The sequence below is a fragment of the Corvus kubaryi genome, unplaced genomic scaffold (genome assembly GCF_017639235.1).
Source record: "Corvus kubaryi isolate FWS band 111438036 unplaced genomic scaffold, C.kubaryi_AGA036_p1.0 37308, whole genome shotgun sequence".
Lineage (NCBI taxonomy): Eukaryota > Metazoa > Chordata > Aves > Passeriformes > Corvidae > Corvus > Corvus kubaryi.
Window position 1 is genome coordinate 6,494,711 of NW_024581096.1, and position 22,014 is coordinate 6,516,724.

A 22,014-nucleotide genomic window follows, 5' to 3' on the forward strand; every position below is an offset into this window, starting at 1 on the left:
CGGCGGCGGGCGCGGGGCCGGGCCGGGCCGGTCCGTCCCACGTCGCCAGTTGCGCTAATCCAGAGCCGAGCGGCAGGGCGGAGCAGCCGAGCGCAGAGCGGCCGCCCCCATCGACGCCCCCCCCCCCCACGCCCCCTGCCGGCCGCGGGGCCGGGGAGGCCGGGCCAGCGCGTCCCGCCGTCCGTGTGCCCCCCGGGCCCGCTCGCTGGAGGCTCCGCCGGGTCTTGGCCGCTCCAACGCCGCCGCCGCCTCCCGACCCCTCGAAGACGCGTCAGCGCTTCCCCGCGTGCGGCCGGGAAGCTTCCTGAGCCCTCGGGTGTCCTCCCCGCGCTCCGCGGGAGCTGCGCCACGCAGGTGCTGGGCGGCCGCGCTGGTGCTGCTGGCGCTCCGCCGGCGGCCTGCTGCCTTCAGAGAAAAAGAATGTCACGGTGCGTTTTGCTCGTGGATAACGTGTATTTTAGCCTTCGCGAAAAATGTGGTCATAACACTAATGTTGGTTTTCTGTGGAACAGCCTCAGACCCATCGAGGTGCTTTTGTCCCTGCGTGGTTATTTCCTCACCTGTTGCACCTGGTCCTACGTTGAATCCCGTCCCGTTAATCATCTTTGAGCTCTCTTTGGATTCCTAGGTACAAGTTTCTCCCAAAAATTCTACCGTTCACGAGCAATTAGAAAGAAGTTATTAGAGGAGATGTTCATGTTTGTGGTCCCCAGTTCTTTATGTTTTCCTATTAGCATCTGGATGGATACACAGTTCTGGTTTATTTCTCTGTCATAGTTTAGGGAGTATGTTACTTCTCATAGATCTTTGTGTCAAATAATTTGTCTTCATCTGGGAGCGATTCACTGGAATGCTACAAGACCCACTGCTTCCTTTCATTGCTGGTTTTAGTGTTTGATACCTGGGGTTTACTTTTTACACTTTTTTCTTTGGACCTTCATTTTCTTCAAAATTACTGCACATATTATCACAGTACTTTTCTGTTACTGTTGCTCAGTTTGTCTGCTCAACTTTTTTTAATTATTATTTTTTAATATGTCAGCTCATCCCAATCCAGCGTGTTAGCCCCAAATTCCTTTAATGCTTAAATCTAGAAGTCTGTTTTAATTAGCCAATACAGTGCTCAAAGAAACACACAATTCACCACACAACCAGCTCGTCAGTGGCCAACCCTTTGGAACACATTTGTGTTGCAGCAAGTTTACAGAGGGCAATTCTTAGTATCTACATCAGTGCTAAGATGAGAAGCATCAGTCCTCTGCTGAGAGAGAGCTGGCAGCTGGTGGAAACACCCTGACCTGGCCTGGTCATGATCACTCACCCCCAACACACAGGGCCTGCAGAGATCCTCAAGCTCTGCATCAGCATCTGTTAGTGCTCTTAGAATCACCAAAGCTCTTTTTCCATCAGTCAGCGTTCTGCCCCTGCTGCTGGCACACTGTCAGTGTCTGCCTTTCACACAGGTCCGGTTCTCTTCTGCAAAATACGGAGATTGCCGTGGCAGCTGGCCCGCAGCCCACCATGCTGCCCTCCACCCATGTGGCCAGCTTCAAGTAAAGACTTAAACCCCATCAGGAGGTAGATGTGGATTAGTTTGACATCAGTCTTAGATTTCCTCTCAAATTCTGACTGCTACAGATCAAGATAAGTGATTGGGATTTTTGTATTCCTTCCAAAGTTACTGCTAACATTGATCTGGGCAGTCTTATGCATTCATGTGAATCCTCACAGGTTAAACTACAGAAGAATAGTCCTTGAACTGCCTTCTCTGTAGTACTTACTGCATATATATATATTTGACTGCACCTGATCCAACTCCTTTCCAAAATTTTTTGGTTCTATTCATCTAAATTTTAATGTCCTTAATGATGAATGTTGTTATCTCTGAATAGAGAAAGTTCTTTTTTGTCACATGAAGTGAACAGTACTAGACATGATGCTGACCTATTTGATTTGCTTTAAATAGATATTTAAGATTTGCTCTCATTGGACAACCTGAAGTAACACACAGTTGCCTTGCGCAGCTGCAAAGCTGGTTCAGGAATGGGATTTTGCTGCTCCAAGTGGTCATGCTGACGGTGCCTGTCAGCCTGTGGCTGTCTGTCAGCCTGTCACAGCCAGGGTAGGACAAAGGGACAACTTTGAGCTGGGCATCTATCTTACTTCCTTGGGTCTGGTGGTGGAGGTGGCAGCTGTCCTACTTCCCCCTGCTCCCCTCAGTGCATTTGGCCTAATTTTTCTCCAGTAAGTACTGGTTTGATGTTTGCATCTCAAATGAACAGAAGCAAAGATGTCAAATCCAACAGGCATAAGAACTGTTATCAGGAGAATTTGAAGGTGTAAGATCAACAAAGCTAATGAGAACAATATTTCTTAATTACATAGGTGTAATTTTTTAAGTAGTTATTCTCTAAGATCTTTCAGTTTTATCTGAAGACTTCAACAAAAATTAAGTTATGTGAAATTGGGTCATGGTTTTTCTGGCACTAATGCTTTCAATAAGGCAAAAATATGAAAGGAAAATGTGTGCTATGTTATTTCCCTAGTGATCAAAACTGCAAAGAGAATTTGGAACAATAAAAGGGTTGCAAATGATGTTTTCCATCCTTTCCCACCAGTGAGCCAACTCTGATTACCACAGTGCTGAGGCACTCTGTTGTGGATATTATAAAGAACATTTTAAAACCATCAATTATTATTTTCAAGAAAACCAACTGGCAAAGTTAGAAGCCACGCTAACAAACATTTTTAAAGTGTTTGAAAAAAACAGCTTCCAAAGTCCTCAATAACCATCTACATGCCAAGCAGAAGAGCGTTTCTTGCTGTTTGGATTAGGAGAGACAAGGGTTTCAAAGTAATAATGGCACATAGTGACTTAGAGCATTTTAGCTGCACAAAGCATGTATCTCCATGTTTGCTTGGTCAGGAATTTCTATCATCTTCATTGGGAATTGAATTTTCAGAGGCAAAGTGAATGTTATTATAAAGACTAATAACCTATAATTCAGTGAAAATGTCTATTATTTACTGTGTTCCTAGGGACCTGTAATTTGGGGGAGTAAAGATGAAAGCCATACTAAACCCAAATGGCTACTAAAGACTATATATGGGATATCTCATTGTATGTGAGTTAGTTGTCTCAAGACCCCTGGCAATATGTGCTAAAAGAGATGTTTGAAGGCAGCATGATTTTTTTGCTGATCAGGTGCAGAAACTTAGAGTGAAAAAATTTGGAAACATTTAAACATTTTAGGAAAAATGTATGCATTTAGTCTATCTTGAATTAAGAAAAAGTGAATGAGTAGAGGATCTGAACTCAAAAATAATAGAAGGTTATATTGCCCTGTGTAACTTTCCCTTGAAGGTGTCAAATCTTTCCATCTTTGTTTTGTTACTGTTCCTCTATGCTATTACTTTGCTGTTTTACTAAGAAAAGCAAAGTGATTTTCCATGAGAGAAGATGAAACTTTATGGCACTAAGCCTTTTCTTTATGATGATACCCCTTTGTGGACCCTGGAAAAACCATGTGTCTGGACATTGAACAATGTTCTAATGGGAAGTACACTGACTAATGCTTTGAAATGGCTACAAATTGCAAGGAAATGGCTACAAATAGGTCGATTTTCATCAATATAATTTCTAAGAGGAAATTTGGTGAAATGCTTACACATTGAAAAATGTGGGTTTTTTGGGGGTTTTGCTATTTGTGGTATATCTGTAGCTGGTGGTATTACCTCATCAAAACTAGAGCTGACTGTAATTTTTTAAAACTATACAGATTGATAACATATTTCACTTAATAGGGGAATAAACTGTTTTTCTTCCATCATTACATCATCTCTAACAGGAAAGTCCCAGTTTGGGTGCCTGGCAGGGCTGCCACTAGAGGGCACAAAATGATTTTAAACACAAAATTATTTAAACATTTCACTTGCTTAAAGTAAAAAGCTAAAGACAAGTAAAGACTTTGAACTATAAAACAACTTAAGAAAATGCAATAAATTTGACAAATATATTATTCTAGTGGTATTTTTTACAGTTTCTGAAAGATGGAATATGATTTTATTTGAAATGTTTTATAAAATCTTACTTGAAAACATAAAACAGAGAGAAATGAAGACACTTTATAGTGTGCTATAAACTGAAATTTAGGAAAAGATGCAGTGAGATATAGAAGAAGACACAATATTTTTCAATCACAAGCATGAATTAAGCAAAAATTGCATTGCTTTTTTCAAACTAGGTTGTGTAAAATTAGAGGTAATTGATCAGAAACACTGAGGTTTTTGCTTGGCCTTTGCAATATGTAGTAGCTATCTCATCCCCAGTCGGTGTAATAGGTGGCTGTTACTCAGTTATTCTCCACTCTCCATTTAATATTGCTTGGAATGCATGTCTGTCTCCATTTCCTGTCTGAAGGGATAATGTTTCAAACTAAAGGTGCTGTCAGGATAAATCCATTATGTATGCAGTTCCTCCATGCTGTGGCACGGGGTATGTGCTAGGCAGACATTCTGACGGTGCAGAGTCTTTCATGGTTATGGACTAATGGGCCCGTGCCAGCTGCCAGTCCCTTGGCGTGCACACAGGCAGAATTTACCTGCTGAATAAAAACTGAGACAGCAAAAGAGGATGAATGAGCCTGCTGTTCTTTGTCCTGCGCTACATAAGTCCTTGAGGGACTCTCAGTTTCGTGTATTTCAATCCAATACCTTTAGTGATAACAAATACTTGATAAAAAGCAAGACTGTGAGCTAAGGGGGTAGCTGATATTGAGGCCAGCGTTATATCCATGTACCATTTAAATGTGGCATGAAAGTAAAGTTATCCCAGCAGTAAACCCATTGTATAGGATGAGTAAGTCGAGGTGTAGGGAGAATGAAGAATTGAGCATTCATTCATTTCCTGAATACAAGTGACTCTGTCGTCACTCGGGATGGAGAAATTGCAGAGAGGACCTCCTTAGCAGGCTCTATGCATGTGTTAATGCTGGTGTTTATCGTGGAAAAATTAATGCTGATGGGTTCTAGAAATCCACAGGACTTGGGCTGAAGTTGCTCTGGTCAGTGCAGAGAGGAGCCTGGTAGAGGCTGGTTGCACACTGAAGGACTAGTCACTGGCAGCTCCTCAGTTGTACCTGCCAATGGATCAGGATGGATGAGCCTTGACATTACTTTATGAGTTTTCACTGTCCATCGTTGAATTTTATGGGAGTGACTTCTCAGTCTCAGCCTGGAAAGCAGGACAAGTGCTCACTAACTTATGCAACAGACCAGTTTTGATGGCATTTTGACCATCAAAGTATCTTCCATTTTCTCTGAGCTTGTGTTTAAGCTGATATAGTGCATTCTGCTATCAGGAGACAGTGGCTTTTACATTAAGGTTAATTAATATTAACATTTGGGTGAAATTGCTGTTTTATCTTCAAGGAGAAAAATTTGTTCATGTTGTTGCTTGAGGACATGGACTACTCAAAGGATGGCCAAGGAGTTACTAGTTTTGTCTGTGTCAGCTAAAGAAATGGAGAGTTCTGAGAAGCTCAGTGGCTGAAAATGACACTATGTTACTCTGTTTTAGCTTCTGTGTTTTGCTGGTCAATTGGAGAGCAAAGAGGCCTGCAAAGACTGAGGTGTGAAGAAGATTCTTGCTGTGCTTGCTTTAGGCCATGTATTTGTGAGAAGGTAAATGGTAAATGGAATTCCCTATCACAGGTGGTGCAGCCTGGTGCTTCACTGTTTTGAACATTCATTTTAGGAGGGAATTCATAGCAGAGAGATATTGGGCATCCCATGCCATCAGTAAAATTTTAAGAGATTATAATTTACTGAGAGGCACAGTGTCAGAACCTGGCTCTGGTTGTTCTGTATACATTTAGAATGTTTATTAGCTACCCATAAACACAGAACTGTGCTCATATAAGCAGAATTATCCAAATTTAAAATACATTGTTATAAAAGGGCAAGTGAAAGTAGAAATGGAAAAAATAAGAAGTTGGTAGCAAGCAATACCAATTGATACAGGAAAAAGCTCAAAGTATATAAATTCTATGGTCAGTGGGAAATCAGTGAGGATGTACTCAGCAAGAAACAGAATTGTAGCAACAGTTTAGATGAGTGGGACATGAAGGTGACAAAATTACCAATGATGATACAAGAAAGGTATTATATGCAAAGTTATTCAATACATATTTCTGCTCTATGTGGAAAAATTATACTTAAAAGTTTTTCATGTTGATGAATTCCTTTGTGTTCTATTAGTAGCTAATAAGGGTGTTTAGCACAAGGTGTTATGCTTTTATATTTTTGTAACTCATAACAACAGGATAGTAAAAAGCCTGTCCCAAGAGCTGTCCAGAGTATTACTTCTAGTTTTAGGGTAAAATTCATATCACCAAACAAATCTCAGAGGACTAGGGAAAACCTGCTCTTTTTAAGCCATGATGATTGTTAACACGTGAACTTGTGATGGAGGGGTGTGATGAGTTTTCCATCAACTGAAGTCTTGAAATAAAGACTTGATCTCTTGCTTAAATATGTGATCTTTTTCAAACATATTATGGGCTGCCTTCATGAGTCAATTATCAAGTGAGATCATGTGTGTTCTGTTCAGGGTGTCACACTGGGGATCATCACTGATCCTTCTGACCTTTAAATCTGGAATAAAATAAATCTGGAAACTGTATCTGTCTTGACACTGTAGCCATTTCAGTCTGAAGTTTCCAGAGGGTCTAAGTTAAATATTGCTATGGTTATTATGATAGGGTCTCCGAGTTCATATTTCTTCACTTAGTTGTCTCATAGTCTCCTAATCTGTATTGAGTCTTTCAGTTTCATTCCAGGATCAAATCCTGAGGCTCCATATATACATTAAGGCAGAGACTGTATTTATGGTGTGTCTTGTACAGTACATACTAATCATGCCACCAGTGCTTGGGTAATTGTGGTAAAGTTGCAAAATATAATTGAACTACTATTAAAATGCATACAGCTGTCACCAGAGCAGGTAGTTTATGAGTTTCTGTCTGCCTTGTAAGACAGAGTACAAGAATTACGTTTTTATTAGTCACACTACGCTCTGAAAATCATTTCCTTTCATTAGTTTTTCATTATAGCTATGATCAATGGAATCACTTTTAGTTAAGAGTTGGAATTCTTTAAACTCAACATCCAAATTCCAAATTAGCTCATTTACAGACACAAGCCACACCTGTGCTTTGTACTTACACCAGTGTGCTACTGTGATGTCTGTGGAACATCTGATTTTTGTGTGCAGGCTGAGAGGAGAATGGTATATCCTGGAAAATGAGGAGAGGAACTAAAGATAAAGGAGTTAGTGTCACTGGAACGCAAAACATCTTCAGATCCCATTTTACCTCTTATGGGAAGTGAGACACACACAGGGAATAACTCGTGTGGTTCCTCTGGGCATCTGAATCAGCTGCAGAAGCAGCCAGCTGCTACTGCTGGTGCTGAGGTGGTAGAGAGAAAGGTTCCAACCAGCCCTGGAGGCTGCACATTGGCACCTGAGTGAGGAAGTCTTGCTGGATCAAACCAGCTCCATGCAGACCCACTGAGATTGACAACTACACAAGTTAAGTAGTTACACTAATGCAGTAAACCAGTTTGAGCTGATGAGGATTTGACTAGAAATTTTGGGGTGGCTAGTTCAGAAAGGACACTCCCACTTTAATCCCCATGTCATCCAACTCTGCCAGGAACAAATGAAATTTTGGAGATTCTGACATGCTGTCTACTTAGATGATGGAATATGCAATTAATAGATGAGAAAATTGAAGAGATGTGCAATTAGAAAGAAACGTAGCTGAAGATAGTAGGTGACTTACTCTTTCAGCCTAGCATACCAAGGGTTCAGTACATGTATGTGTTCCTTTTCTATTAACAACCAAAATTTTTTAAAGTAACTTTGAAATGTCTTTGTCAGCCCCTAAAAATGCTTATTTTACAAAAAAGTCAAATATTTCTTGTAGAAGGTTTAAGTATTATGTCTTCAAAATTCTTTATATGTGCCTACTGGTTTTGACTTGGGAATGAGTGTATTTTCTTGACAGTAGCTGCTATGGGGCTGTGTTTTGGATTTGTACTGGAAACAGTGCTGGTAACACTGGGATGTTTTAGCTCTCCCTTAGCAGTGCTCACACAGTGTCAAGGCCTTTTCTGCTCCTCACCCTACCCCACCAGCAAGGAGGCTGGGAGGGTACAAGGAGTTGGGAGGGGACACAGCAGAGTCCAAGTGATCACAGGGATATTCCATCGTACACAGCATCAAGCTCAGCAGATAAAGGCAGGGGAAGAAGGAGGAAGGAAGGGACATTTGGAAAGATGGCATTTGTCTTCCCAACTCGCCATGACATGTGTTGAAGCCCTGCTGTCCTGGGGGTGGCTGAACACCTGCCTGCCCATGGAAAGTAGTCAATTAATCACTTTTGCTTTGCTTGTGCATGCAGCTTTTGCCTTCCCTTTTAAACTGTCTCTATCACAACCCATGAGTTCACTCACTTTTACTCCTGTTCCCTCACCCATCCCACAGCAGGGGACTGAGTGGGTGGCTGGATGGGGCTCAGTTGCTAGCTGGGGTTAGACCATGACCATCAGTGGTACTACCATGTGGCTAAAGAGGGTTCCTTTTTATGTAGATTGATGTGATTTGTGGTAAAAATGCAGCCCACAGTGGCACAGACAGCAGAAATCTCCGCTCTAGCACTAACCTGAATGGAGAGTCCTGAGCTGTAGTACCATGTTTCTCCTGTGTCTCTTTCTGTCCAAGAGCTTTTAATAAGGGGTGATTTTTCAGCCTGAGCACAGCAGTAGACAGTCTGAGCTTTCTGGACTTGCTGGCACACAGGGACAGTACTTCTGGCTCCAGAGTTAGCACAAGTGGGGCCAGCTCAGGTACCTACAATGTAGTGTACAGGTGTAACTCTTTAGATTTAACTCCTGTGTTCACAGGGTAGGGCTACTGAGATGCTGTCCTCTGGGTGAGAGGGGCCAGCCACTGTCTCTGGTCGTCAGCAAGACAGAGGTCTGCATGTCTTTTGAATAACAGAAGGTGTACCTAATATTTTCAGAAATATTCCTACTCACATTAAAAGCCAATCTTGTAATGTTATTCATATTAAAAAGGACATTTTGATTCCTGGCTATGAAGTAAAGGAATGTGAGACCTTCCCCTCTGGGCGGGAATGTTGCCACCATGATACCCCAGAGATTTCCTTTTCTCTTTTCCAGTGCTGCAGCTGAGTGGTTATTGAGTGACTGGTGTCAGCCTTGGTTCACTGTACCACCAGTATTGGACTCTGTAGAGAGATCTCAAATACCTTGGGTGCAGCAGAAACTATGAAAAGGCAGCAAGGCAAAGAAAGGCATTTTTGGGCTTTCTGCACACAAGGATTTTATGGAAATTTATTTTTTTTACCTTGCTTTTGGAGACTGGTGCCATATGGATACATTTTCATCTCTGTGAAAGCATTTTTCACAGTGCTTAGATTCACGCATGAAGTCATCTTTATCCATTTGGAGGAGCATTTTGATCAATTACAAAGGTAATCCCTTACTGGTGGGAACTGAGGAAGCTTGGTAGCACTTGGTCTGCAAGGCTTGCACAGGCTTATCACTTATTCTGGGCCAGAATTTTATAGACAGCCAATTTCACGATTCTTAATTTAACCACATCAGCATGTCTTAAACTTGTCTTAAGCTGTAGTTGTTCTGAAATCCTTTGCTGTTGATAAATATCTCAGTCTGCTGCCCATGAGCAATATTAGCACCTTTCTATGTGACATTCACATTCAGTTCTAATCAGATTATGGAAGTAAAACATCATATAAATATGTGAGAACAGCTCTTTCCAGATTATTCAGAAACACTCTGCCAAGTACTTTGAGGTTGTTCTGGTAAACACCTAAAAATCATCCATCCAAGATCTTTTGATAAACTGCCACTTTAAAAAAAAGGGAGAAATTTTTTCCTCTATACTCTTCTTGGTGCTAAAATGCAGGAAGTCAGTGACAGGTCCCTGTTACATGAGCACTCAGGTGCCAGGTCAGGGGAAGTTCCCATTCACCAAGGAACATGGATGTAGGCTTTTGTAAAGATCTGTTTACAAGAGAAGGTAAAGCTTGGCTGGGTACATCCCTGCCATATCTGGGTCAAGGTGTTCCAGTGATTTCTGACTGATGATGTTGTGAGCAAGTACAGACTTGGGCACAGAGTGATGCAGAGAGACCTACAATACAGAACAGTCAGATGCCACATTCTCCATACAATTTTGTGAAATTAAGCAGGTCTGTGTGTAACCATGGTATTAGCATATATAGAACAGATGATGTGATTTTGGCTGTATGGTTTAATTCCTTGCCAAGTTTCTGGTAGTTTAATCATGATCTAATTTGAAATAATTAAATCAGTTATGTTTTTTTTAGAACAACTTTCTCATCTATAGGGCTATGAATATCATCACTGCAATCATAGCTAGAATAGTTTTTATAACAACCTGTAAGTTTAAGTGATAAAATTTACAAAAATCTCTGTAAACAAAAATCACCAAAGCAGATTACTAACTTGTGATCCTGAACTCTATCCCAACTGTCGTGCCATAAGGTGATGTAGAAACCATGGTTTTAAGCTTGTGCAGCTTTTATAAAGCTGGTCTGTAAAGTTTAAATCCAGACCTGTATCTAGAATTCAATTTCTTAAATCCATGTTACATCTTCTACCAGATTGCTGTCTGATGAAGCTCCTAGACTTAGAAATCTAGATCTGATTTGCTAATGGGATCTTAAGCCAATATGCAAATTGAACACAGGCAATATGAGGGAAAAGTGTGGGGTTGAGTGGAAATGTAGGGAGATATGTTTTATATTTGGTTTAGTTTGTTAGAAAACATTACACTCTTGACTTCTGGTATATTAAAAGCATAATTGCACATGATAGAAATTTACAATTCAGACTTTATTCTGCCTTTCTTGGGCAAATTTCTTGTGAGTTTTAGCACAATTAGTAAGAAAAATACAAGAATTGTACTACCCACTTTTCTAAAATCAATTGCTTCAAGTATCTTGAAGTCTAAACAGCAATAATCTTTCTCATAAATGGACATGTGCAGACATGCAAGCTTAAGATTTTCATTTGAAACTGAAGGAACTCTAGCTTCAGCTAGTGAGAGCCAGGTTTTGTTCATCATATTTTTCTTGTATTCTTAAAATTGTATTTGTATTCAGTTTCATTTGAATATGTTTTTGATTTGTCCAAACAGCAGATGGCTGTGATAAAGAGTCTGCATTTAACTTGGCACTTTCCATTCCACATTCCTTTACTATTCATAGCACACCAGTCATACTCGTCTCCAGTACACATAAAAGGAGGCAGTTCAACTTGCAGATGCAGTTCCCCTCAAATGTGTGAGTATTTACAAACCCACAGCATTATTTCTTTTTAGTATTGAGAAGACCAGATACTAGATATAGAAGGTGGATATTTTTTTATCACCACCACCCATGAAATGTGAGACACTTGAACAGAAACTAAAGCTGTGTCTGCAATAAGGAACCCCTCTATTTAAAATTAGATTCATGTAGAGCCTGTGTTCCTCTGGGGAGAGGGGGATTGTCATTGAAAGAAGAATTTGCTCTTGAAGACAGAGTTGTGAGATTTCAGCCTAAAGTGTCATGCAACATGGACAATTAAATACTCATTTGATTAAATAAGAAAACTACCTAAAATGTGTAAGAAAAAAGGCATTTGTGCAAGAGCAACATCTTTTTATTACTGAGGTTTCACAAAGAAGAATATGATTCTTTCGAGCATTTGTAAGCAAAAATTTTTTCTTCAGTTGTTATCTTAAACAAAACATTTTCTAAAATGTCTTTAAAGGTTTTCTTTCATATTACTTTGACAGAAAGTATAATTTCTATTTACTGTGTTTTCAAGCAAATAAAGTCAGTGATTACTCTTTTTCCTTATAGTTTCAAACATGCAACACACCTCTAAAAAGTAATCTCTGGAGGGTTTTTCGGTATAGAAGCTATGGAAATAGGGATTTTTCTCTTCATGGTATCTTTCAGTTCATGTGCTTTTCCAGAGAGAAGAATTTAATCTCAAAAAGTAGAACACAGATTTTTTTGGTACATAAATTAAATTTCCATAAGATTCACAACTTGTCTATTGCTTCTTTAATGTTTATGACTATGTATGATAAATGCTTATTCCTTAGAAATAAAACTCCTGCTACTTATCTCAAAAATGTGCTCTATTTTCAGTATGTTATCAAATAGATTTTTTTTCTCCCGCTGAGACTAGCCCAAGTTTGCTGCTGTTCAAACAGCCTGGGTTTTCAACCTGTGTGTAGCTGGAGGCAAGCAGTCTAACATTTCACATCAAACAATAAACTCAGCATACAGAAAAATATAACAAAAAATTTACTTTGCTGTAATAAATACAGCTACATGCTTACTATACCCTAAAGCATTGCATGACTGATACTATTTTGTTACATTAAGAATGATTTAATCTCACCAGTAACTATAGACATGGTTCTAGTTCTTTCCCACTGAGTTCTTCATTTCAACAACCAAAATGCCATCATGGCAGAAAAGTGCAGACAGGTCTTTGTTCTCCACTCCATCGGGTAATTTGTATTGTCTGGTGAAGCTTCTGGATATGAAACCATGTTCATCCATCCTGGGTCCGTGCTGAGCTTTAATCAGGAGCCAGCCTTCAAAAGTCTGGATAATGATATCTTCGGGGCAGAACTGCACAACGTCCAGCAAGACCCGAAAGTGTGTGTTTTCCTCCTCCTGGCTGCTCTTCCTGGCCCCAGCCGTGCTTTCTGTGATGCACCTTTGGTTGCTCAGCGCAGTGGTAGCAGGGCCCGGCAAAGCGTATAAAAGGTGGTTCAGCTTGTGTGCTTCCAGCTCTTGGCCAACAAACTGCTCCTGGTAGCGTACAGGAGTTTCCACCCAGTGTCTTATGACAGCTTCTGCCATTGCAGAGGCAGAAAGATCAGCTGCTACTTGTGCTGTGTCAGGAAGCTGCAGAGTCAGAGCGAGCTCTTCCCAGCCGTATGTCTTACCCACAGACCAGTCTATCAGTTGATGTCGCCTTTCACTTTTAGAACAGGCAGAGCTTAACATTTAATACAGTGTCCTGTGCTCCAGTGCTGTGAGACTTGTTTCATCTTTTATCCACTAACAATAGAGCACTATTTATAGTGCTGTGGTCTTGAGTGGCTTCAACACATGCACAGCTTCCATGCAGGAGTAGTAAAAGCAAAACTTTAATGCATCTCTTCTTATTGCAATATTGTGCTGTTTATAATTATGAATAATGATTACACAAATAACGTGAAAGCATTTTTTATTTAAATGAAGTTTGATACTTTTGTTTTTCCAAGGTGTACATGATAACAAGTACAAACTCTGTATTCTAATTGAAATATGGAGCTAGTGAGGGAAGATATTTCATCACCTTGGCAGCAGGAATAGAGCAGATTTCAGGTTAGCTAAACTGTAAAGTTAGCAAGTGCATTGGACATTTTTGCAGAAGTTGTGCATAGGTGAAATTTGGGCATGGTTAACCATGTTATTGGTGGGAGGAGGGAACCATCTCTGCCCAGAAAGGGGGAGCCTGAAGTGCTGAATCTACAGTCTTAGTGACCTACAAACACAGCAGAAATGTCTCCAGCATGTCAGGGAGTCAGGCACAAGAGTGCAGAGAGAACTACAGTGAAAGCTCGTGTTTCAGAGCTTCCAGAAGAGGGTAGAGTTATTTTCCCCCGCAGAATTGTAAAGACAATTCTAAATCTTTAATGCTATCACGTTGTCCCAGTAATCTTCATCTTCTGTTGCTTAACAGCTTGAATCTATGATCTCATCTACTGCATGTGTCTGCAAAGCAGGACTGATGACCTCTAAGGCTCTCTGAGGCATAATTATGGAATCACAAAATGTTTGGGAATGGAAGTGACCTCTGGAGATCATCTAGACCAACCTCCCTGCTAAATCAGATTCACCTTAAACAGGTTTCACAGGATCACATCCAGGTGGGTTTTGAATATCTCCAGAGAAGGAGCTTGTACAACCTCTTGCTTGTAATCGTCTTCCTACTCTATGATTGCAGGGCAGATAACACCTACAAAGGCCAATAGTTTGTTTAACAAGAGCTAGCAGAGAAGTGCAATAAAGAGGAAAAATAATTTCTAAACTGTAGTATGTTTGCTAGAAAATCGCTCTAGCTGAGCTTGGTAGTGTAAATCAGAATGTGTTACGGCAACTGGTGGTGAACATTTTTTATTTGATTTGTTAGTGCAGTAATAGTTGCCCTAGTGCTAGAAATAATCAAAGAAGATACTTTTATTCCTTCTTATTTGGCTATTGTTGTTCAGAGTTCTGTCTCTCTCTTGTCTTTACATGTTCCATTACCATAGTTAATATGGGATCTTTGGTTGCTAATGGAGTAATGAACAAAGAGACAATTGAACTACTGTGCTTACCAGATATTGACTTCTTTATTGGTTTAATAGCAGGGCAGGGTTGCCAGATGTATCTGTAATTAAAGCTCTAGGGCTGCCATTTTATTTTAAACTTAGAAAGGCTGCATTGGAAGGTAAGGAAATTTTCAAAAGTTCAAGATAACTTACATTAATGGCCAACTGTTTAATTGAGTATTGTGAGAGAGGAGTATTGTGAGTAAAGGGAGTTAGGCTACTCTATTTAACTATGGGCTCTTCTCCTGTTAAACTGTTCTCCAGAAATAATTTTAAAATGTAATTCTGAATGTATGACTGACTAAAATATTGATAAAACCAACCTGGAACATTGCCCATTATCTGTTCAACACCTGTTTTCTCTTTTGCTAGCACATGATCCACTTGATGAGGAAACTTTAACCCTGAATGAAGCAGTATGCCTGGCTGGTTGTGGTATTATGCTTATACAGATTGCTGAAAGCTATTGCTATCCCTAATTAATGATGTCATGATAGCCTGACTTATTTTACTTCAATTTTGTGATTCATTAATAAATGCACTGTTCAGGAATATAACTTTTTTTTAAAAAATTTTTTTAAATTTTGTTTTAATTGTTCCCATAATCTCTGGAAAAAGGTAAACTTGCCCATAGTTACACTTCAAATGAAAACAGAAATCACCGTCTCTGTGATTGTGGGACAACTGTGTCACTGTGGGACAACTGTGTCTATTCCTAGAAACAGGTGTGTTAGCCTTTCAAATGTCTGTGTTAAGCATACTTGAAACTGTCTGGTTTAATGAGCACGAAAGATGCTTTGAATACCCTTTAAATTCACGTTGTATACAAAATGCTGCAGAACTTTATAGGATCCCTTTCTACTCTGTAGGACGAGAAATCAGAAACATTTTGATGATGAAGCCATGGGGTTTCTGCTTTCCCATCCTGCCCTCTCCTCTGTTCAGTTCGCTCTTCTCTCCGTTTGCCACCTGTGGGCTCATGAATTAGCACCATACTTCTTATCACTTTATTACTAACATGGGGAATATGCCAAGTGGAACAAGCAAACACCCTTGATATTTTTTTTCGACTTTCAAATTTAAACATGAGTGCAGCGCTGCAATACTGAGGCACTTCTGATGCTTATGGTGCCGTACTCTTCAAATATACCTATAGGAGGATTCCGTCCAACAATACGTTCTAATAACAATTGATTACCGTGGTCTTTTTAAACCTTCAGAGCTGATCCGACGGGAACAGGATCGATGTCCTAAATCACCAGGTGCCTCAGGTTTTGTTTCCCGGTTTTGCCGTCCATGTGAAGGCCTCTCTCCATGCTGGCCAGCGGGCAGGAGCCCTCCAGCTGCCCTGGGAAAGCACTGCAGAGCTGTTCTTCCGAAGCAGCAGCCGGGCAACTCAGCAGCCGACGCCGTCCCTCGCTGCCTGCCGGTGTTCCTCGTCTTCCCATCTCCCGCGGGTTTTCCAGGACAGCGCCGGGATGCGCCGGCAGGGCCGGCCGGGAGCGCGGCGCCGGCTCCGCGGGGCACAGCGACATCTCCTGGCCAGCCTGGGCAGCACCGGCACGGGCACCGCCTGCCCGCCCCGCCCGGCCGCGCACCTCTGCGGCTGGAAACGCGAGATCCAGCTCACAGCGGGCTACTTCCACGCTGATTTAAGGGTTTTTTCCCTGTATTTTGGAAGGGGGTGTCTGAAAAAAGATTTGATTCATCTCCTGGGCAGCATCCAAAGCAGTGTGGCCAGCAGGTCGAGGGAGGGGATTCTGCCCCTCTGCTCTGGTGAGATCCCACCTGCAGTGCTGCATCCGGCTCTGGGGTCCTCAGCATGAAAAGAGCATAGACCTGCTGGAGTGGGTCCAGAGGAGGGACACCAAGATGATCACAGGGCAGGAGAACCTCTCCTGTAGAAACAAGCTGAGAGAGTTGGGGAGTTGGGATTTTTCATCCCAGAGAAGAGAAGGCTCCAGGGACACCTTATGTGGCCTTCCAGTATGTAAAGGGGGCTTACAGGAGAGCTGATGAGCGATTTTTGACAAGGGCATGTAGTGACAGGACAAGAGGGAATGGCTTTAAACAGAAAGAGAGTAGGTTTAGATTAGATTTTAGAAAGAAATTCATTACTATGCGGATTGTGAAACACTGCACAAGGTTGTCTGGAGAAATTGTGGATGCCTCATCCCTGGAGGTGTTCAAGGCAGATTGGATGGGGCTTTGAGCAATCTGGTATAGTGGGTGGCATCGCTGCCCATGGCAGGGAGCTTAGAACTAGATGATTTCTAATGTCTCTTTCAACCCAAACCATTCTGTGATGCTATTAAATATATAAAGTAGACATCCTGGTAAAGCTGTATTTTAAACTGAAAAAATGTAAGGTGCACAAAATCATGAGAGTAACCCATTTTTATGCATTTCTTAAATACAGGTTCATCCTGCTTGACACAACTTTAAAATAGTAGATTGCCCTGTCACAATCTTCTGTGTGCTTGATTCCCCAAAGAGAAATTTGTATTTCAACTACCACTGAAATTCAGTAACTGCTGAAAGGCGAAAAATGTGAAAAGGCTGGCAGGCTGAATTGAACAAGAACTCTTATAGAAGAAGCTAACAGGCTAAATTCACATCAGGGCCGTGTAATTATCCAAATGAATTTAGATGAAGCATTGCAGTTACTTTTACCAAAGCACCCAATGATGCCACTCATGGTCTACTTCACATGTCATTCAAAAGAGATATTGTCACTTCAGACTTTGCAATACATATGAAATGAAAGGAAAAGTTGGACTCCCTGGGTTTTACCAGTGTTGTTACACCCAATAGGGAAATACAAGCTTTGTGGTGGTACTAAAGAGCTAGATAGTAAAGTAAAATGTATGTGAGAATGGAACATGGTGTGATACATATGAAAACTCCATGGTAAAGAGCTATTTTCCACATGGTATCTAATATATCCTTTTAGAGTGAGAAAATGACTGTCTCTTACTTCTGTCGCTTTGAGTCCATTGCTCCTTAAAGCTATGTGCTGTCTTTTTAGCTGGATTGCTAGATCTGGATCTGTGTAAGCTCTGAAGAAATCAGCAATGTAACCACAAGTCCTGCAAGTGCCTAATCAGCAGATACAAAGTGTTCTGTTTTCAATAAATATTGAGGGACTTTGTTTTTTTTAAAGTAATGTCTCATTCCATTCACATGGTGTTTATATTGGTCAGTGAATCACTACATAACTCTTTCTGCAGCAAGACTTCACGCTGTGTTATAAAAATTCTTGCAAGTAGTAAAGGTTGTGCTGTTACATAGCCAGCTTTACTGAAGGGAGACTTCAGTTTGTGGGTCATGTCCTTCAAAACCTGGAAAAGGCTGGATCTGCTCAACCTCTTGGAAAATCTCTCCAGGGCACTGATGCTCTCTTGTAGCTTAGGTGCCTCTTAAGAAGTGGAAAACTAATCCCAGCTTTTGTGCTAAGAATCAAGTGTTTGCTCATTTGTTAGGACGCTATATAAGAAATATAAGTAATCATGGAATGAACTATCATTTTGACACATTGCAACCATTATTACAAGATTTTTCTTTTGACGTGTTGAGGTGATAGAAGAGCAGATGAAGGATGAGGATAAAGGTTGAGAGGACCACAGCAGCTGCTGTTGGAGCAACATCTTTACGGAACAGTGAAGGAATGAAATACAACATGTATAACAATGATTTTAAAATTTCACATTACTATAAATGTTAAAGTGATGTCATGCAACTCTTTACCCAAATTTGGTTTGTTATTCACATGGCTTGTTTTCAAATGTTTCTATGTATGCTAGAGGCAAATGCACCTGTGCCTCACAAATTCTTGAGGAATTCCTATAGAAAACAAACTCTTTAGAGTGATAATAATCTGTTCAATTCTTGCAGACAGAATGGTAGAGAGGAAATGAGCAATTAAAAAAGAATAATGTGCCTAAGGGTTTGAAAGCTCTGTTTTGCTGTTGAAAGTCAGGATCCAAAGCACTCTTGCTGTAGAAACAGTCTTACTTTTCACCAGTTAAAAATCAACTAGTGTTCCAAGAAGAATGCCAATTTTCAGGTTTCCTCCTCTTCTGCCTCACTGAAGGTTTTACTTGAGACTTGATAGAAATAACTCAAGGCAATGAAGTACAGTAAGACTGGTGTATTTATTTTGGATCTGTTAAAATTTCATAGCTTGTGCTCACATGCACATTTAGGATGTGAAACCCCTATTCATGGGGACATCTTCATCTGTGCATGTTTTCATGCGGACCGCTTTAGTAAAAATAATACAAGTACTGAAAATCTCACCTATGAAGACCTGGAAGTAGAAAATTTTCTGCTCTTTAAAATTATGTACTGTCTAGGTCCTACAGTACACATAAAATATGCTAACTTGTAATTAGCACAAACCACTCATTATCTCCTTTTGGGTTTGTTTGTTTGCTTGTTTGTTTGTTTGTTTTTCCTAAGAACAAAGTGAAAATTGAAGTTAAATAGCTAGAATGAGCATATGTGGTGTACTGATCCTCTGGATATATTTGTCAAAGTAATTGCTTGCCAGAAAATAATTGAACTTACTAAATGAATTTTGAGATTTAAGAAGTTCTGTGTTCAAAGAATCCCTGAAAACTCAGCCCAGAGCTCATTGAGGCTATGTCAACCTGTTGGTCTGGAAGGTGGCTGGCTGCTGATCCTAGGGTAGAAGTATTTCATCCAGAAAGTCTTTAAAGAGAAATTGCTGGGGGATTTACAGGAAGAGTTTGCTGTGGTTAGTGAACAATTGCTTTCTGGAATGACATAAATAATGCTGTTTGATAGCGATGTATGCTGGGAATTAACTACTGTGTCAAGCATCTTTAGCTGACAAGGAGCAGCTGGAGACTGACTGGGTAAGTAACGAGAGTGGAAGGCTTGCTCTGAAATCTCAAGTTTAGAGCGACTGATAGGGAATTAATGATATCTCAATGCTATTCTCTTCACATGATGATTTAGTGGATAATATGAAATTCCAGTCTTAAAAGGAAAGTGAAAAATTTATTGGCAAAAATACTGTCTCACCTTGACTCTCCATATGGTGAAAGCCAACCAAAATCTGGGTCCTATGTCAGAACTGTTATTTCCTTTAGTGTTGGAATTATAACAATAGTCTCATATTGTCCTAATTTCCTGACTTTGGCAATGCCAGGAAGGCTGCAGAGGTGGTAAAATCTGCTGCTAGAAATCTTTTTCTGTAGATAGTTTTCAGTTAAGTATGAGGAACAAATTCTGGTATCTAAACTACATAATCCTTTGTCTTTACTGGACTTGCACTTAAGTGTTTATCAGTGCAGAATTTACATCCTTAATCTTAACACTATCATCCATACTAGTTCTGAAATTACATTTTCTTTCCTGGTATGTGTTCATCTCAGAAGACAGAACTTGGCCAGACTTTTTTTTAAGATCACCAATTAATTTACTGTGAACCTTGATTTACAGGACAAGGATATGTAGGTTATTCCACATATGTGAGTCATGAATGCTTTAAAGAAGTGCTGGTCTGAAATTTAAAACTTTTTGTCCTCTCTCTTATTTGCGCTTCTGCTTATACATGTTATAATTTGAAAAATCTAAAAATGTTTTCTGGCCTGGTTTGTACACTTGTGTGTTTGCAAAGACCCCATGCCACACATATTGAAAAAAAAATTGGAGACTTGTTTTTCTTCTTAGAAAAGCCTTCGTATCATATAAAATACTGGCAGAATCTCACTCAGTCTTTGCCATACCCTCTAAGCAAAGATTTCTGTAAACAGGTAAACATTTATTTAACATGACCAGAAACCTGGTTAGTAGGTAAGGTAGCATTTTCTTTCCATTACTACAATGCTTTCCTCCCAACATGTATTTGTCAATGCAGCTATTTTTATAACACAGATCAGAAGTGCTGTGAAAATCTGGTGCTTGTATGTTGTTCTACTGAAGGTCAGAAGATCCTTAATTAAACTTTATTTTGCTAAGGTTTATGTTTACATACCATGCTCTGCAAGAAATAAAATGTTTGTAGTGAGATCATGAGAGAACAATAATATTTATAAAGGCAGATTTAACTCACATATTATAGAAACCATTTTATTTTCACAGTAGAAGCTCTTTCTTTCATATTAATCTTTGCTGTACCAAGAAGGTAAATTAAGTCTGTGCAGGCTAATGGGGTAGTAATGTAGTCAAAGATTTGTAATTAGTAATTAGTACAACTGTACTTAAATGTGATTACTTTTTCTTGGAGGGAAGTTTTAAAAAATAATTCATGTATTTACAGGGCGTAAGTGTGTTAGCTATTCCATATATATATTGCAGCTTTCTTTGAGGCCAGTTAAAGCTACTTACAGATAGGAGAGTATGGACTCCATGGTTTATAAAGTGAGGAGGACCTTCTTTGTGCAGAGATGAACGAAGCCACAGGAAAATAATTCAGAAGAGTTAATCATAAGCAAAACTACAGAGGGGGCTTTGACATGCAGTCAAAGGACTTAGCATTGTTGGCATTTTGTTATCAATTCAAAACATATTCAGTTTTACAAAGAGAATGACGGATGGATAAAGAAGGTTGAAGTAGAATGAAAGACAAAATGTTCTAAACACAAAGAAATTTGGTTATTAGCGTACAAGCAAGCTGTCATTTAGCAAACTGTACTGAGTGATAGTAACTAAAGGCAGCTGGATGTTGAATAATTTGTGGTTATCTGTCCAATTTGTCAACTCCCTGCTCTCATTGCTATTCCCAGAGCATTCACTGAGGATATAAGCAAAGTAAAGGCTGCAGGATTAAATCTTGTTCTAGCAAAAATCCAGGACAGAAAGAACCATCAGACAGTTTCAGATAGACTCCAAGCTGTCTCACTGCTATTCATTTTCTACCACTGCTGGAATTTTGCTGTGGAAACAAATAGCAAAGAAAACAATAACAGGATTAAGAACAATGACAGGCTATTAAGTCACATACCAGTGGTTCACAGCCTGTGGCATTTTTTTTCCACTGGTGCAATGTTAGATTTTTTTTGACAATGGCTTTTCTTCTTTTTAACGTACAACATTTTAGGGTTAAGAACATGACCTAGTGGAGGAAGGGATGCTTTCTAGTTCCTCCCTACTTTGATACAGTTTCATGTTGTTTTTCATTTAGTTCTACCTGAATCTGTGTAGTTTGGAGACAGGTCCCTTTTCTGCTCAGGAACAAGCATCAGGGCCAAATCACATGCCAAATCATGCTTCATTCTTCCCTTTGTATAGCGAACTATAGAGAGCAGTTAGCCATCAGTGAGCAAACAATAGTAATGAGTTCTATGAACTGTAGTTGTTGGTAGGCTAACATGTACAGACTGCAGAGCAATAAAGTTTTTTGTATATTTGGAATATACAAATAACTGGTAATTCTCTCATCTAAGTTCTAGTCTAGAACCATAGGAAACCAGCATCCTAAGTTTAGCTACTTAAATAGTGCAAGAGACCTGCTATTTTGAGAAATCAAATACAGTTTCCTGTTC

At 40.0% G+C, this 22,014-nt stretch overlaps 1 protein-coding gene and 1 long non-coding RNA gene across 4 annotated transcripts; one reads left to right on the forward strand and one right to left on the reverse strand.

The window, feature by feature from the left end:
- Positions 1-141: 141 nt before the first annotated feature.
- On the forward strand, positions 142-20,581 carry LOC121664797. Of its 3 annotated transcripts, none has more exons than XR_006016133.1 (5): positions 142-428; positions 513-628; positions 5,579-5,689; positions 13,870-14,056; positions 15,721-20,581. It is a non-coding gene; the product is annotated as an uncharacterized LOC121664797 (long non-coding RNA). The 3 variants fall into 3 exon arrangements; XR_006016132.1 differs by having other exon boundaries at positions 5,579-5,682; XR_006016131.1 differs by lacking the exon at positions 5,579-5,689.
- Positions 10,992-13,295, reverse strand: HSPB3 (heat shock protein family B (small) member 3). The gene has a single exon (XM_042028360.1). It carries the CDS (start codon positions 13,146-13,148, stop codon positions 12,552-12,554), a length of 597 nt encoding a protein of 198 aa, XP_041884294.1. The 5' UTR covers positions 13,149-13,295; the 3' UTR covers positions 10,992-12,551.
- Positions 20,582-22,014: the final 1,433 nt, after the last annotated feature.